This window comes from Silurus meridionalis, chromosome 1 (assembly GCF_014805685.1).
Source record: "Silurus meridionalis isolate SWU-2019-XX chromosome 1, ASM1480568v1, whole genome shotgun sequence".
Classification (NCBI taxonomy): Eukaryota; Metazoa; Chordata; class Actinopteri; order Siluriformes; family Siluridae; genus Silurus; species Silurus meridionalis.
In genome coordinates this window covers 17784648-17801281 of record NC_060884.1, presented here as the reverse complement: position 1 = coordinate 17801281, position 16634 = coordinate 17784648, and the positions used below count along the sequence as shown (strand labels likewise).

Here is a 16634-nt window from a genome sequence, read left to right as displayed (position 1 = left end):
TTGATCACGAGTTGACCAGATTATTACTTTCAAAACATATTTATGTTACTTAATACATTATCTATTTATTTTAAAATCATTGTTACATTTCTGGTGTTAAAATACGCGGAACGTTTTGCGGCGGAAGAACGTATTACAGTTCCGGTCCGCCTTTTCCGGTCCTCTTTCCTGCCTCCTTTCCAAGATGGTGAGTAGTGAAACGTGTTGACGAGCTCCGTGAATGTGAATAAACTCTACATATGTCGGTGCTGTGGTAGAGAAAGTGTGCTGTGGTGAAGTTTGGTTGTTGTATTAATGTCCTGAGTGAACTCGATATAAATAATAAGTGCTGTATGTGGTGTATTTTGAGAGGAGAGTAATAGAGTGCGGCAGAGTAACACCATGCGCCGCTCCTCATGTTAGCAGCAGGCCGCAGTGTGCAGCCTGAACTGAGGTATTACTGCGTTATTACTGAGAGAAAATAAGTTTAGTAATTAAATATATTTTCTAGCTGGTAGGATTTTAACATATGGACGTGCAGTTATGAGGATATGACTAACAATGAATAGTTATTTCCATATTATGATTCCATGTAATTTTTAATTTGGGAGTTTTGTAATCCGTATTGGATTAATATACTTTTAAATTACCAGCTGTTAATGTTTTCATAACTTAATTACAGATAAAATGCTCATTTGATAAAGTATTGTTAGCTATAACATAAGCTTATACAAGTAACAATACCAAATCAACTGTTTGAGACTGAGGAAAAATCATCTAATGAGCAAAATCACGTCCATCACTTGTATAGGGTCAGGAATCATTTATATTTTAGCTGTTAACTAGTGTGTACATCTGTTTTATACACACATTTATTCTTATCTATACGTTGTATAGTTATGTATGACAGTGTATAAGCAACAGATATGAACATTTCATACACCACTCCTGTTGGTAATGTCTTGTTAATGACCTGTATGGCAATCAATGTTTTGTTACTTGTTTACTTATTTTTTTATTATTTATTTACATTTTTCAGCTGTCATACTTATTTGAACGTTTCTGTTGATTTTCTATTTCCCTGCATTACTTCAGCATCATACAAATACTCATCTAGTCGTAGATAAACAGCTACATAATCAGCCAAATTAATTCATAATGTTTTAAAAGTTGGCAGAATTTATATATATGTCATGGTCTAAATTGTGAATTAAGTGAATGATTTAAAGTGTGTATATGTGTATATAATGTACACACACACACTTTATTTATCTGCCTTCTTTTTCTTTATATTTTTCTCCCCATCATATTCCCTAATGCCAGACAGTTGTATAAAGCATTTTACTGCATGTCATACTCTGTATGTATGTGACAAATAAAATTAGATTCAATATATATATAAAATGCTGAAAGGTCATTGGCAAATCTGTATCATAAATATGAATGAAAAGGCGGAATGCTAATGGGAATTTTTTTTTTACTCTTTACTTGGAGAGCTGGGCTTTTTGTACATCAGTGTGTCAGATTTCTGTGATTTTGACTTCTGACTGCTTTGTGATTGTACTGCTATATTTTAGCAAAAATAAAATCGCTCATATTACCCAGTTTGGCAAATTTCTAAAACATAATTCTCATGTGAATACTGTTTTAAATTTGCATCTTTTTTTTTTTATGTATTAATTTTTTATTTTTTGTTTAAAAAAAAAAAAAAAAAAAAAAAAAAACAGACTAAGAAGAGAAGGAATAACGGACGCGCCAAGAAGGGCCGTGGGCATGTTCAGCCTATACGCTGCACTAACTGTGCTCGGTGTGTACCCAAAGACAAGGCCATCAAAAAGTTTGTGATCAGGAACATCGTTGAGGCTGCAGCCGTGAGGGACATCTCGGAGGCTAGTGTATTTGACTGTAAGTCATCCATGTTTACTTTTTAAGCCCCATAAGAGGCCTTATAAAATAATGTGAAATTATTTGTAGTAATAATCAATGTGCATTTGGTAAAATATGTAAATACTGCTTTTCGGATTTATTGTCAGTAATTTGTGTCTGCAATTGTTCTGTTCTTTCCCTCACATAGCCTATGTGCTGCCCAAGCTCTATGTCAAACTGCATTATTGCGTGAGCTGTGCCATCCACAGTAAGGTGGTGAGGAACCGCTCTCGGGAGGCCCGAAAGGACAGGACACCACCTCCACGCTTTAGGCCTAGCGTAAGCATCTGATTATCTTAATAACAACTATATGATTTTTAAACACAATTTGTGCACAAACTAAACACATTTTTTGTTGTTTTTTTGCAGGGTGCTCCCCCCAGAGCTCCTCCTAAGCCTATGTAAAGAATGAGTCAAAAAATTGTACATGTAAATGTGCAATGAAATAAAATAATTTGATGAGGATCACTGTCTTGTATGAGTAGTTTTTTCCAATCTCGTTTGGCTTACAAATGCCTTATTAGGGATAGTTTGCTTTGTAGTGTTTACACAGGTTTAGACAATGTTACCTCCCCTATTGTTTTTTTAAATGCTAAAAGGACTTATTATATAAAATATTTTTTGTTATTCATTAAAATGAGTCATTGACTAAATCGTGAATTAAGTGAATGATTCAAAGTTGATCAAAAGCCTTAAAAAAAAAAAAAAAAAAATTTAAATTCAGGTTTTTGGGAAAACGTCTTTCTATATCAAATAAAATCCTGACATGGATTTTTTTTTGTGGAGCTGTACACTGGCGATCAAAATTAGAGAACAATTTATAAACAATTGAACAATTCTGAAATCATCTTCAGTCATCTTCACTGCTCAACAGTTGAAGGAGTTTTTGTCCTGTCTATACCATGCTACCAGAACACCTTTTCCACAAAATAACTAAGGCATTTAAAAAAAACATTATATTGCAGAAAACACACTGATCAAAATTAGAGAACAACAATGACTGTAGCATGGAAAAAGATTACAACAAAATTTTCTGAAGGTTACAACAGTCAGCAATTAGTAGGAAGTGTACAGGCCTCTGCTCTGAATGACTTCAGCACATCTGCGGCCACAGGACAGCACTAGTCTCTCACACTGCTCTGGTGTGATTTTGGTCCACTCTTCTTCCAGTCTCCTCCACAGTTCGGTGACTGTAGTGGGTTTCTTGGCCATAACTTTGTCGCCAAGGATTTTCCAGAGGTTCTCTATTGGGTTGAGATCAGGACTCTGGGCAGGCCATGTCATTATTTCAATGTTTTCAGTTTCAAGGAACTGCTTTACCCGTTTTGCTGTGTGACAGCGTTGTCCTGCATGAACACTGTGGGCTGATTGGGTGATAAACGCAGGGAAGGAACCATATGTTGTTGAAGAAGGTTCTGATAAACATTTGCATTCACTCTGCCATGTTGCTGTATAAGAGGCCCAACTCCTGCTGCAGAAAACATGCCCCAAACCATGACACTTCCTCCTCCACTTTTCACTGACTTCTTTACACACTTTGGGTTCAGTCTTTTTTCAGTTTGTCGCCGAACATAATGTTTCCCATCTGACCCAAATAAATTAAAATTGCTTTCATCACTGAAGTGAACTTTGGACCAGTTCTCCTCTGTCCACACAACATGTTTAGTCTAGTCTTTTGATTCTTTCTGTAATGAGAGGTTTGGTCACTGCAGAGTGGGCTTTCAGTCCAAATGCTCTTAAACGTAGAGACAATGTATGGTGAGACAGATCCTTACCCTGTTCAGCGCTGAACTGGTGAGAAATTCCAGCTGCAGTGTGGAAACGATTGCCCATTGAGATCTTCCGCAGTATCCTGTCCTCTCTTGTATTTGTCTTCCGTGGACGACCAGCCTTCTTGGCGGACTTGAATGAGTTTGTGATGATGTAAAGATTCAATATTCTTGAAATCACAGATTTGGAACGACCAACTTATCTTGCTATGGCTGATAGGGTCATCCCTTTGGCCTTCATCTGGACAACCTGCTGCCGGAGGCTTTCATTCACTTTAGAACGGCCCACCATCTTGCAGAGTCAGTGAAACTGGAAGTTAGGCTGCCAGTTAAATAGGGGTTGACAGAAAATCAAGGAAATTAGCACCAGGTACCAGAATAACACCAATAACTGGGAGGTATCTGAAAGTGTTCTCTAATTTTGATCAGTGTGTTTTCTGCAAAATTATGTTTATTTTTTAAAAATGCCTTAGTTCATTTGTGAAAAAAGATGTTCTGGTAGCATGGTATAGACAGGACAAAAACTCCTTCAACTGTTGAGCAGTGAAGATGACATTATTTCAGAATTGTTCAATTGTTTATAAATTGTTCTCTAATTTTGATCGCCAGTGTAAGTGTAATTAACACCCGGACTGGAATCCTTGCTTAATACCACTTTGAACTTTTAAGAGCAGACATCCTGTGCATTTATTAGCACCCTTAGTCGCTAGCTCAGATTTAGAAGCCATTGTTGTCAGAGCATTGTTTAGCCATCTGTTTAACCTACATGTTGGATTTGAAACTGCTGAAGGGCCACTAAATCTCCTTGATCCTCTTTATGAGGTGTCTTAAGCACCAGCGTTTTCTTTCCCTGTCAGATGTGCATTCGGAGTAAACTGCAACGTCTAGCTGATCAGTTTTGTTGGATCGAGCACGATCTTTCATCAAAGAAGAATTGCTTTCTTAAAATTGTAAGAAGAAAGCACAAACAAGATCTGGTTGTCCTGATATACTGCTGTGTTTTGAGGCAGCTGAAAAGAAAAGTATCAAAAGAAGAATTTTCTTTCCTGTGGCCAGTCTTTCCATTTCTCCTACACATTCTGGAGCTCTAATTAAAATGGCTGATCGTCATGAAGCTGCGGAGGAGAGGGAGATGGAGGCACAAGAAGTGATGAGTGAAGAGGAGGCTCTGCTGCACTTCGGCCGATACAGTGAGGCCCGAGCTGGCCTACCCTGGGAACAACGCACATTCAAGGAGAAGCTGATGCATCACCTGGATCGGACATTTTTAGTTTTCCTTGCCATTTTCACCCTGTTTGTACTTTCAGAGGCAGCATATAAAATTTGGTATGTTACCAACTGGAGAAAGATTTTGTTGATTATACTTGACTCTGTCTCCTACCTTTTTTTGCAAGAGAAGGAGGAAGAATTGCTTGAATTGTGAATAGTTGATTGTTTACCTGTATGTTTTGCCTGAAAAATTGTTGCATGTTCCTTTTAACAGTAACTACATGACACAGATAATTTGTGATTACTGGAAATATAAACTGAACTGTATCTGCCATACATTAATAAATCATTATGTGTTTTATCACTTTAAAATGGAGTTGTTTCAACACATTTTAAGTACTAATTGTATATGTATATAAATAGATACATGTTTGGAATTTCCAACGTCTGAGTTTTTTTTTTTATTATTATTATTTATTTCCTAATTTTCCCATTTTTAAAAATCATCTAAACATGGACTCCTTGGTCATGAACAGGTTAAAAACTTTTTAATTACATTTTACTTTGTAAATTAGTGTAGGCCTCTATGAATAGCGCATTATTTAATTGAATTGATATTTCAATACCAGAAATATTTTGATATAACACACAGTAGACCAAGTAATTGAATCATATTTTTTACAATTCAATACTTGATTAACATTCAGAAATTATTTGGATCATTATATATATTCCTGTATGTCCTGATATAAATTAAGTCAAGGAAAAAATATATAATGCAATCAGTTTGCTATATTGAAATTTAATACATTATATGTTTTTCTTGGTATATATATATATATATATATATATATATATATATATATATATATATATATATATATATATATATATATATATATATGGTCTTGGCCATGTTAGTAGTTGGATTCTTACTGATTGTATAGGGTGGACAGGTGTCTTTATGCAGCTAACGACCTCAAACAGGTGCATCTAATTTAGGATAATAAATGTAGTGGAGGAGGACATTTTAAAGGCAGACTAACAGGTCTTTGAGGGTCAGAATTCTAGCTGATAGACAGGTGTTCAAATACTTATTTGCAGCTGTATCATACAAATAAATAGTTAAAAAATCATATATTGTGATTTCTGGATTTATTTATTTTTTTTAGATTATGTCTCTCACAGTGGACATGCACCTACGATGACAATTTCAGACCCCTCCATGATTTCTAAGTGGGAGAACTTGCAAAATAGCAGGGTGTTCAAATACTTATTTTCCTCACTGTATATAAATGTAGAGAGAGAGAGAGAGAGAGAGAGAGAGAGAGATAGTTAGATTATTCCTCTCCTACCATGAGGCACATTGGGCTGTAAATTTTATTAAAGCATGATTAATGCAGCGCATATTTCTGTTTGAAAATGTTTATTCAAAATATACATAAATATATAAATGGCGAAATTAAACCTTCAACGCAACACACATTCGGTCACAACGTCCTTTCTTCACTCGGATTTACAAATATATATAAACTCTACATAAAAATTATTTTTAATCACTAAACTTTTGTTTTGTGCCAAATCTCAAATCAAGCACCAAAATCAGCAGAGATGCACATGTCCGGCAATTAAAACTGTCCCTTTGGAAACAGCAAAAATTCTGTTAGGTGTCCTGATGATTTTAATAATATAAAACACCATAATTCCTTTAAAACATTTACAATAATATTTTGTCTTCATGCTCATGCTGTTAAGTCTGGTTTTACTAATAATAAACATATATTTGCATCCATATTTGTCCATGGCCATGTTGACTAGAGTATTAAAAACTTAATTATTCAAGTAATAAAGTATTAATTTAAGGTACATTTAAAACAGATACAAATTTACACTTAAGTTGATTAATCACGAGGAATTTTTGTTTTCCCATATTTTCTTTTGTTTCTTGTATTACTGATTTAAAGATACAATATATTTAAAGCACGTCTGTATGTAGTCACTTACAGGAATAAGGGGATTTTTTGCCTAATTGTTTTCTGGCCAATCACAAGCTGCAAAATTGACGAGACACTTAGATAAACCAATCAGCTTGCAGGAAGCGGCTTCATACCGACAATATCTTCCTGTCTTCTTTCTTCTCTTTCCGGAAAGTGCAGCGTGTCCAACGTTTCGGGTCTTTAACAGACTTAAAGTAAGCTATTTTCATTGTAACACTGTCGTTTTTACCTAAATATAATTATGAACAGTGGGCATGTTTACGTTGTACAGATAAAGTAGCCTGTTTTTTTTTAAATTCCCAGAAAACCTTGTAAACAGCTCGGCATGCTGTTTCTAAGTAGGCCTGGTGACCATGCCGTGCTTTACTCCATTTTGTTACAAAGTATTACAGCTCGGAATAGATATTTTGTGCCATTTGGCGACAAATCCTTAGATTATTATGACACGTTTGGTATTTGCAACTATTATTGTACAATTTACTATTAGTCTGGAGTTTTCAGCGGTAGTTTAGAAGAAGTATGTTGTCTTGGCCATACAAGGCCTGAGCTAAATAAAGACACCAGCGAGCTCAGTAGATAAATCGATTTGCCAGGAGTCACACTTTTAAAACCCCGCAATTATCGTGTAAACTATTTAAAAGTGTAAATATTTTACAGAGCACAACATTGTGTAGACTGAGTCACTCCTGTTTTAAAGCACAGTGAGTCTCAATCAATGCCTCAGGTCTGATTGTTCAGTTCAGACTGTAGTTAAGTTTCTATGGCATATTAAATGCACGGTTTTTATACTGATGGTTCATACACAGATAAATACTCTACATTAACCTAATAAATATATAAAAACTGTTTCCACTGTTGGCACGGTTTCTATAAACTGCTGTTTCACTGACACGCAGCAATTTTTGTCTAAATGAAATAAAAAGTATAGTTGAATTCGTCTGTGACTTTTCTGCAACATGAGGACATAACTAGAATGTTTACTCACGTATGCTTTAATGAATAAAATGTGATTTTAAACGAGAATGTTTAGTCACTTATATTTTATTAATTAAAGTGATTGGCATTCTTCATTACTTTCCTTTGTAATGTGTTTGCTGTTATACATTTTTCTAAATCAGTGTTTTTCTCAGTTTTTGGTATCAAGTTGGCATTTTAAATCTCTTTTTTATTATATTGTTACTATTTAAAAATCACAAAGGCAATGTTACATGTCTTATATGGGGATCACAAAAGACCAGTTTTGCTGTCAGCATTTTGGTGTTTTTTTAATTAAAATTTTTTCTAAATATAGTGCATATTTCTGTTTTAACAATTTGTATTAAAAATATACATACATAAATATAGAAGAGGTGAAATTAGACCATCAACACACATTTAGTCATGATGTCCTTTCTTCATTCAGATATAAAAAAAAAATAACTTTTTTTTTTTTTAAATCACTAAACATTTGTTTTGCGCCAAGTCTTAAATAAAGCAACGAAATCAGCAGAGATGCACACATCCGGTTGAGATGAATTTTTGAGCTAAAGCAATTGTATTTAGATTTTTTTTGGTGCCAGTATTTAACGAAAGGTCTGGATGTTTTTTTTTTCTTTTCTTTTCAGAATGCGTTACGTGGCCGCTTACCTATTGGCTGTGCTGGGTGGTAACACCAGCCCCTCCGCCAAGGATATCAAGAACATCCTGGGGAGTGTAGGAATTGAGGCCGACGATGAACGACTCAATAAAGTACTACACCTGCTTTAATTTTACCACATTGCAAGCATGTACAATCTTTTTTTACATTGGAACATGTGATTATGAAGGATATTACTGGAAGTGCAGTAGTGAAGCTACTTTGAAGACATTTTCTTTTTTGCATGTCGTTCTTATGTATTGATTGTTTTAATTCTGATAGGTGGTCAGTGAATTAAATGGCAAGGACATCAATGAAGTTATGAATGCAGGTAGGTTTTTTTGTTCATTTTATTTGGGCTTCTTCTGAGGCAATTTTAGTGTGAACTGTAGCCTCTAATATCTCTGAGTGAAAAATAGTTACAAGCAAATATTATTTTTGTAGGCCTGTCCAAGTTAGCCTCCGTGCCAGCAGGTGGTGCTGTGGCAGTCTCTGCTGCTGCGCCTGGTGGTGGGGCTCCTGCAGCTGGAGCAGCACCTGCAGGTAAACCACTTGCTTAAATTTTTAACTGCAGCTTGTTGTTTATATGTGTAAATATTTTAATGCAGTATTTCTTTAAACATCAAATTATTTATTTCTTTCCTCTTTAGCGGAAGAGAAAAAGGAGGAAAAGAAAGAAGAATCTGAAGAGTCTGATGAAGACATGGGCTTTGGCCTCTTTGATTAATCTTTCTTGTTTTCCTTAACAATAAAAATGAAAAATGTTCAAAAACAACTTTGGCTTATTTCTATATTGTCTTTCTTTCATCCATTTGTAAGTTTTATACAGGTTTACTTCTGTCTGGGATTAGATTTTCCTCAGACATCTATATGTCTGAATTCTATAATACATTAAATAGTCCCAAATACATTGGAACTTTAATTATCTATTGGTTATAATGTAAAACCTGGTTTATATGTAGTTCTGTATTAATGCGTCTTTGTGTGGTGCGGTGAAGTGTGTTTGCAGTGCTGTGGGTCCCGGGGGAGCACTGAGGTGTGTTCTGTACTGTACCCTTAATTGTTTTGATGCCTTAGAATTCAGATTAGTATTGCTCAATTTGGTATCATGTTGTTTACTAAGGTGTAAACAAGGTGGGTTTTTTTTTGTTTTTTTCCTTCCCAACTGTAGGCTAGATTATGCACTGAAAGTATCACATTTAAAAGAGCGGAACCACTACAGAAAAAAAAAGATCTTTTAATAAAAGTTGTGATCCTTTCTACTGGATATATTACATCAGTCAAGTCAGGTTTATTTCCATAGCGCTTTTCACAACAGACATTGTCTCAAAGCAGCTTTACAGAAATCAACAGTTAAGGTGAATAATGTGCATTTTATACCGGGTGAGCAGCCATTGTGCCTGTGGCAAGAAAAAACTCCCTTAGATGTTATGAGGAAGAAACCTTGAGAGGAACCAGACTCAAAAGGGGAAACCATCCTCATTTGAGTGACATCAAGAGTGTGATGTAAAAGTTTGGGTATTTTACTTACTATATTTTAAGTGTCTATGAAACCACAGTTAAACAGCAACTTTGTGATTATTAAACACTACTTAAAAGACCATTTTGTTGGGGGTACTCCAAATGCACAAACTGAGTCATGTTAACCACTTTTTTTTTTTTTACTTCATGTTTATTTCCTCCTGCACATTTTCGTGTATACCCAGTATCACCTTCTGTTTTTTTTCCTGGTGTGAAACCTGGAACTTGTCAGTTTCAAGTTCAGTCGGTTCTGCTGTGGGATTTGCCCCTCACATCACGTGCAAGTCTGAAAGATTCATGACGTCTACGCTATAAATCAGTCATAACAATCACTGTGTCGGAGGCGGAAATGAAGCTGCTTTATAGTTTACTTTTGCACTTACCTAGAATAGCTGAGCAAGAGGGCTGTGAGCATAAACATGCGATGTGATTTCCCCATTGTGCACCTAGCATTCCTAAAATCATGTGCTGACGAGCTTTAGGCAATTTCTTTAAACAATGTTTTTCAGGTCACTTGTGGTGCTCTAACATCATTTGGGAAGGCCCAGATATGCGTATGATTGTCAGGTGTCCACACACTTTTGCTCATATATGGTACTTTATGTAGTGATATTTGTTTTTAGTATTTAGTAATTGACATTCTGGAATATCCCTCCAAATATTTTGTCCAAAAATTCCACGAGTTATTTGTAAGCATTTGTCATCTCTGTGTGATCATTCGAGATGACAGACGTATTTCTTCACGAGATATTTTTCTCATGACAAGAATGATCACGTTTATATACACTATATTTTCTAAAGTATTTGGTCACCTGACCTTTCCTGCTACATCTGGTTCTTCTTACCACAAAGCTGGAGGCACTCAATTGTTTAGGACGTCTTTAGATGTGCCAAAATACAATTTTGCATTCACTTAAACTTGGAAACCCAAACGTGTTCCAGCATGGCAATGCTCCTGTGCACAAAGTGAGCTCCTTGCAGATCTGGTGTACATGCTTTGGAGAGGAAGAAGGATCTTGAGTGGCCTGCTATAAAGCTCTGATCTCATACCTACTAAACACCTTTGGGATGAATTTGAACGCTGACTGCACCCCAGACCTCTGCACCTACATCAGTACCTGCCTTTTGTAATATGCTTGTGGCTGATCCTTTTGTAATATCCTTTGAACACAAATATCCATAACCACACTCCAAAATCTAGTGGAACAGTTTTCTAGAAGAGTCAAGTGAATTATAAGAGCAAATTGGGACTAAATTTGGAATGCAAAGCTCAAAAATCACATACCAAACTTATGACCAGGTGATCCAATACTTTTGGAACTATAGTGCATGTATGTATGTATGTATGTATGTATGTATGTATATATATATATATATATATATATATATATATATATATATATATATGTGTATATATATATATATATATATATATATGGCATTCTTGGTCTTCTGTAGTGATTTACTTTAAACCCAGCCCTACTGTCAGCTGCTGTTACTTAATTAATAAGCACCTTCTGACATATGAGATATTAGCCTTCAGAACTGTAATGGACCTTGATCTATGTGACTGCAGGTAGAAAACACATTGTGTGTGTAGGCCAAACCTTAAAATGTATTTGTTTAAATGTTTAGTTCAGTGTTTATTTTTTTTTTTCCCATTTTTGCTATCCAGTGTGCTTCAGTTGAATGATATAAAGTGTCTGGAAAATGTTTAGTTGTGTTGCTCAAAGTTTTGGTGACCCAGATGAAAAGACTTGTTAAACAGGTAAGTCCTGTAAGCACCTATTCTTGGACATGTGGCAGCTTCAGACCCACTGTTTTTAGACATCCAGCAACAACATACTCTGTTAGGATCTTTTGTTCAGATGCAATCTGTGTGTCACCAGTTTCCCCGCATTTTTCTTTTGGCGGCTTTTTTTTGTTGTTGTTTGCTTTGATATGAAGAACCAAATGTAGAGATTTTATCACTATGAAATCATCACACTTAGGGAATAATTTAGCAATTTTTTTTATTTTATTTAAATATTTAAATTACATGGTGTATGCCTGCATACACATTTACAGCATATTGAAATCAGGTTCATAGCTCTATTAATAAAAAAAAAAACTTCACTAGGTATTATAAATGTCACAGTATTTCTTTAGCTACACTACAGAGCTTTTAATGTATGCTGTTATTGCATATTCCTCCCTGATCAGCTTGATCAGAAAGATGTGGTTTAGGTTTCCAACACATCCAGGATTCAACTGAATGCACTGACAAAAAGATTTTCTAATAACTTGTAGCCTGTATAGCGTTCAAGTAATGTTTTGGTCTATCTGGTTCAGGAGGTGGCTGCCCTCTGCATGGTCTTCAGAACCTTATGATGAAAGAAAAAATAATTATTTTAAAACCCATAAATCATGTTGCAACTAGTTAGTAATCTATCTGCTAATCAATGATAAATTTGTATAGCAGATTTAAAAAAAAATTAAACAGTAAATGTAATTAAGGTGCTCAACTGATTTGAAGATTAACTTTAGAAAGTGTTTAACTCACCATTTATCCGTGTCTGAACTGTCTCTTGTTTCTCTAGGGTTACATCGCTGAGGTAAGGGTGACTCTCAGACATGTAACTAAAACGCTCCATGAGGTACTGGTTCCCAAAGCCAAGAATGTGTCCAGGAGCATAGCGAGAAAGACCAGCCACTCTTGCTGTGAAGTCTAGGGTGAAGGCAAACTTCACCAGCTCTGGAGCTACTACAGACCCCTGAGTTTTTTGTTGTGGGACTTCATACTTAACATACTGGTCTGCCAATTGCTCGAAGGAACCATAGGTGATTGTGTTGAGGTAGGAACTTATAGTAGCATTCTCCTTTAGCTGTAGGGAATAGAGAGATGTGGTCAAGTTTGTTCCTTGTTTTCATTTTTTCAATTCTTTGTATAAAACTGGTAAAAATGTATTAGAAAATCCTTACCTTGCCATTTATAGCATCACCTTCCTGTTTTATCAAAACAATGATTCTTTTAATAATTTCCTCTTGAGACTCTGCAGGGGTAGAGGCAGAAATAATAGGATTTACAAGTCAGGTACAGTTGTTTAATGTTTTTTCTAATATTTCACGTTAAGAGCTTACTCAGAAATATTTTAACATTTTATATTTAAGTGAACTATTTTATTCACAGCATAACTGGTTTATGCAATACTCACTGGAGGCATCTGTGTCTGCAGGTTGAACTGAATCAATGAAAGTTTTGTTTTCTTCTGTGGGAGTGTTTTTCACCTCATTCACGATCTTCTTGAGCTCTTCTGACATTTTTTCATAATAAGAAGTAGTGGCCTCTACCTCTTCAATTGCTGCAAAAAGTGGATAAAAGTGGATAAAACAGACATTTCCAAATATGCCATTAGGAAAATGAAACAGGAAAACTGCACAATAAGTAAATTCTGTTATGATTAACATATATACTGATTCACTTCACTAAAAGAATGATAATATATTTGGTATTATGATAGAGAGATTACTCATACATATCTGTAGAAATGTATATATTTCTAAAGTTGATATGTAATATTGTATGTTTGCCCTTGTGGGCCATTGTTGTTTGTAATGCAAATATGTGTGTAAAAGTTTAAACTGGTGAGTATTTATGTTTAGCTGAAAATGTGACCTTACAGGCAATATTCCATACTCTGTTTTAAAATAAGCTTTGGGAGTCAAATTGTATAGCCTGAAATGTATGTAATATACGTACATTGGACCTGTGAATTGTGGGCATCAGTAGATAGTTCTAAAGTAAACGGCCGCCCAGATTTAAACGAGATCCTCCTCTGAGATCGCCTTCTTTTGTTGGTTTTGGTGTTGCGTGAGACGCTGCCATCACCGGTAGTGAGGGGCAGGCAGGAGAACGGTGGAGTTGCAGGTTCTTCAGTGGGAAACACTTTTTCAGTTCTCTCTTCATCATCATGCTCATCCTGTTTGTCAGTGTTTCCTCTGGAGAACAATCCCAGAAAACTCTTCCATACTGAGGACTTCTTATTCTTTTTGCCCTCTTTGGTCTTCTTTACCTCAGTTGATCTATTTAGCAGATGGTCTTCAGTCCTTGGCTCTTCCAAGTTAAGTTTAAAGCCTTTTTCAGATAGCATACCATCCTTCTTTTCTTTATCAAAAGTTAAAAACCATTTCCGGTGTTTTTCATTAGGATTCTGAGATGCAGATGAGCCATCCTTTCTGACAAGAGAGTTTTTCTTTCTAGGTTTGACTTTATCCAAGGTTTCATTTTCTGTTACTGGTTCTATTTCTTCTTTATCTTTACTAATATCGACCTCTGAGGCTAAAGGTTGAGAGTGAGGAACGGGTTTTGAATTTTGTTCCCTTTCATCAGGATTATCTTTATCAGCATGCACACGTGATTTCTGGGCCTTCCCGTCAGAGGCAGAGGATCCGTCATTTCTCCTGTGAATGATTTTTTTTACCAGTTCTTTTGATCTGTTTTCTGTGGAATCGCTTTCTAACTGGTCCTTTTGGTCTGTTTCTAGGTCTGAGAATGCCTCGTCTTCGATGTCGTCCTCTGCACCCAAGGAATTATGAGAAAGAATGATCTCACTGGAATGTTTACGCTCTCGCTTATCTCGCTCAGCAGGTGTGACCCATTTGTGGGTTCTCCGTTCCCTTCGAGCTGGAAAGTGTGAGCCATCATTAAGGCTCAGGCTTCTCTTCACATACATTTCCAGCAGCCTTTTGCTGTCTTTGGCTCCCACAAGCAGCACTTGGGGCCTGGGCTGTGCATTCTGCTCCATTTGAGACACCATGGATACCATAGTGATTTTAGCTATATTAAAAAAAAAGAAAGAAAAGAAATATATATTACTTTCAGGAGTGTAGTCATATTTATCATATTCCACAACATATATTTGAACACATTTTCTGTAGTTTGCAATATTTTACACCCTGTCTAATATTCTTACAAAGTCAAGTGTCAAGTGTCCACTTGTGTCTTTCTCTTTCTTGTGTCTGACACTTCCTTTACAGCAGTCGTGTGCGAAGTGTTGCACATGTAAATAATTGATGCATAAAGAAAATCGTTTTTTAAGTTATTCTTACCTTTGTCACAGTCCTCGATTACAGTATGTAGGTATATATGAATAGAAATGAACGTCTATAATGGTCTGTCGGCAGGCGGACAGGTTGTTGTAGTGACGGCTCCCTTTCCTAGTAGGGACATGTCCCCTGGTTAGTCCCGCCCTCTGGTGCTCACAGCCAATCCCATGGCGCGATTGCGCAGGTAACAGGCTCCAGGTAAACAGCAAATAAAGTAAAGAGCAATCGAGTGACGGAAGGTGTTTTTTTACTGCCCTTGTTTACGGGATGTATTCTGCCAGCGTATGAGGAAGTGGGCGTGCATTTTAAGAGGAAGCTATTTCTTGGTTTAGACAGGTCCTATAAACCAGTAAAAAAAAAAACAAAAAAAAAAAACGCACGGGTATTTATGATCATGTTTACAGCTCGTCTTTTTTCCATTTTTTTTTTTTTGTTAAACAAGAGGTCATGTATCAGGCATGCTGTTTAATCATTGTCTTTTACTCCACTAGCTCACTTGTTGTGTTAGATTTATTTATTTATTTACTTACTTACTCGGGACCCAATATTCCTTAGGCACCTTTACTGCTTATTTATGTTTTTTTTTTTTTAAACAAGATGCATGCCTTAAAGCGCCATAACGTACAGCCTTCTTAAGTGTCTTCTTGGCTCCGTTTCTTTCTTCTATCCATTCCTTGAGACTGCACAAGTATTGATTATTCATAAATCAGTTGAATTAAAAAAAATATGAATAAATGCCATTAATGAATAAGAGTAATAGATTCTGGACATTGCTGTTGTGGTGCTGATCATTGTAGATGATTTTAAGGCAACCAAGATCCGATCTTAATATATTTTTATTTTTGACATAAGATTCTGTTCTTAATGGAAAAACATATGAATAAGATTGTGCATTGAGATCCATGTTGGAACGGCAGTGTAGGCCAAATGCATAGCTTCTGGATTGGATTTACATACCTCATCCATAGGATCTTGCTGAACTTCTTAGGTTTCCACTTATCGACCATGCTGTATACGGTAAGGCACTTAACACATTATATAGAAGTAACACTGCTTCATCTGCATCTGTAGCTTGGAATCTTCTTGAAATTATAACTTAAATGCAGACTGAACAATCTGTAATCACATGCTCTCTCATACACACACACACACACACACACACACACACACACACACACACACACACCTATCTATCTATCTATCTATCTATCTATCTATCTATCTATCTATCTATCTATCTATCTATCTATCTATCTATCTATCTATCTATATAATTTTTTCCACAAGAGATATACCTATGCCAAGACTAGAACACATATTTAGGCTGTTGTTTATGCATTCAGGAAGAAATCTTTCACTTTTAAGCACGGACCTTTGGGAGTTTTTTTTACTTTGTCTTGATTGACCTATATTACGATGTACTTATTTGCTGCCTGGGAGGCATAGGAATTTTCTTTTCTTTTTTTTTTTTGGGTCAATTTAAAAAGAGCAGTTCACATCACATAGTCACACACCAGTAACAACCTACCTCCC

The 16634-nt window shown here is 35.8% G+C and overlaps 3 protein-coding genes across 3 annotated transcripts; 2 read left to right on the top strand and 1 right to left on the bottom strand.

The window, feature by feature from the left end:
• The first annotated feature begins 48 nt into the window (after positions 1-48).
• On the top strand, positions 49-2370 carry rps26l (ribosomal protein S26, like). The gene is made up of 4 exons (XM_046846498.1): positions 49-187; positions 1707-1884; positions 2054-2184; positions 2275-2370. Exons 1-4 carry the CDS (start codon positions 185-187, stop codon positions 2308-2310), a joined length of 348 nt encoding a protein of 115 aa, XP_046702454.1. The 5' UTR covers positions 49-184; the 3' UTR covers positions 2311-2370.
• A 4547-nt stretch (positions 2371-6917) lies between these two features.
• rplp2 (ribosomal protein, large P2) lies at positions 6918-9270 on the top strand. The gene is made up of 5 exons (XM_046856114.1): positions 6918-7074; positions 8485-8608; positions 8778-8826; positions 8940-9038; positions 9146-9270. Exons 2-5 carry the CDS (start codon positions 8486-8488, stop codon positions 9220-9222), a joined length of 348 nt encoding a protein of 115 aa, XP_046712070.1. The 5' UTR covers positions 6918-7074; position 8485; the 3' UTR covers positions 9223-9270.
• Positions 9271-12014: 2744 nt separating this feature from the next.
• On the bottom strand, positions 12015-15437 carry LOC124391502. Its single transcript, XM_046858148.1, has 6 exons — positions 15105-15437; positions 13756-14832; positions 13211-13357; positions 12978-13048; positions 12559-12880; positions 12015-12379 (listed from the first exon to the last, which is right to left on the bottom strand). Exons 2-6 carry the CDS (start codon positions 14819-14821, stop codon positions 12318-12320), a joined length of 1668 nt encoding a protein of 555 aa, XP_046714104.1. The 5' UTR covers positions 14822-14832; positions 15105-15437; the 3' UTR covers positions 12015-12317.
• Between the last annotated feature and the right edge of the window lie 1197 nt (positions 15438-16634).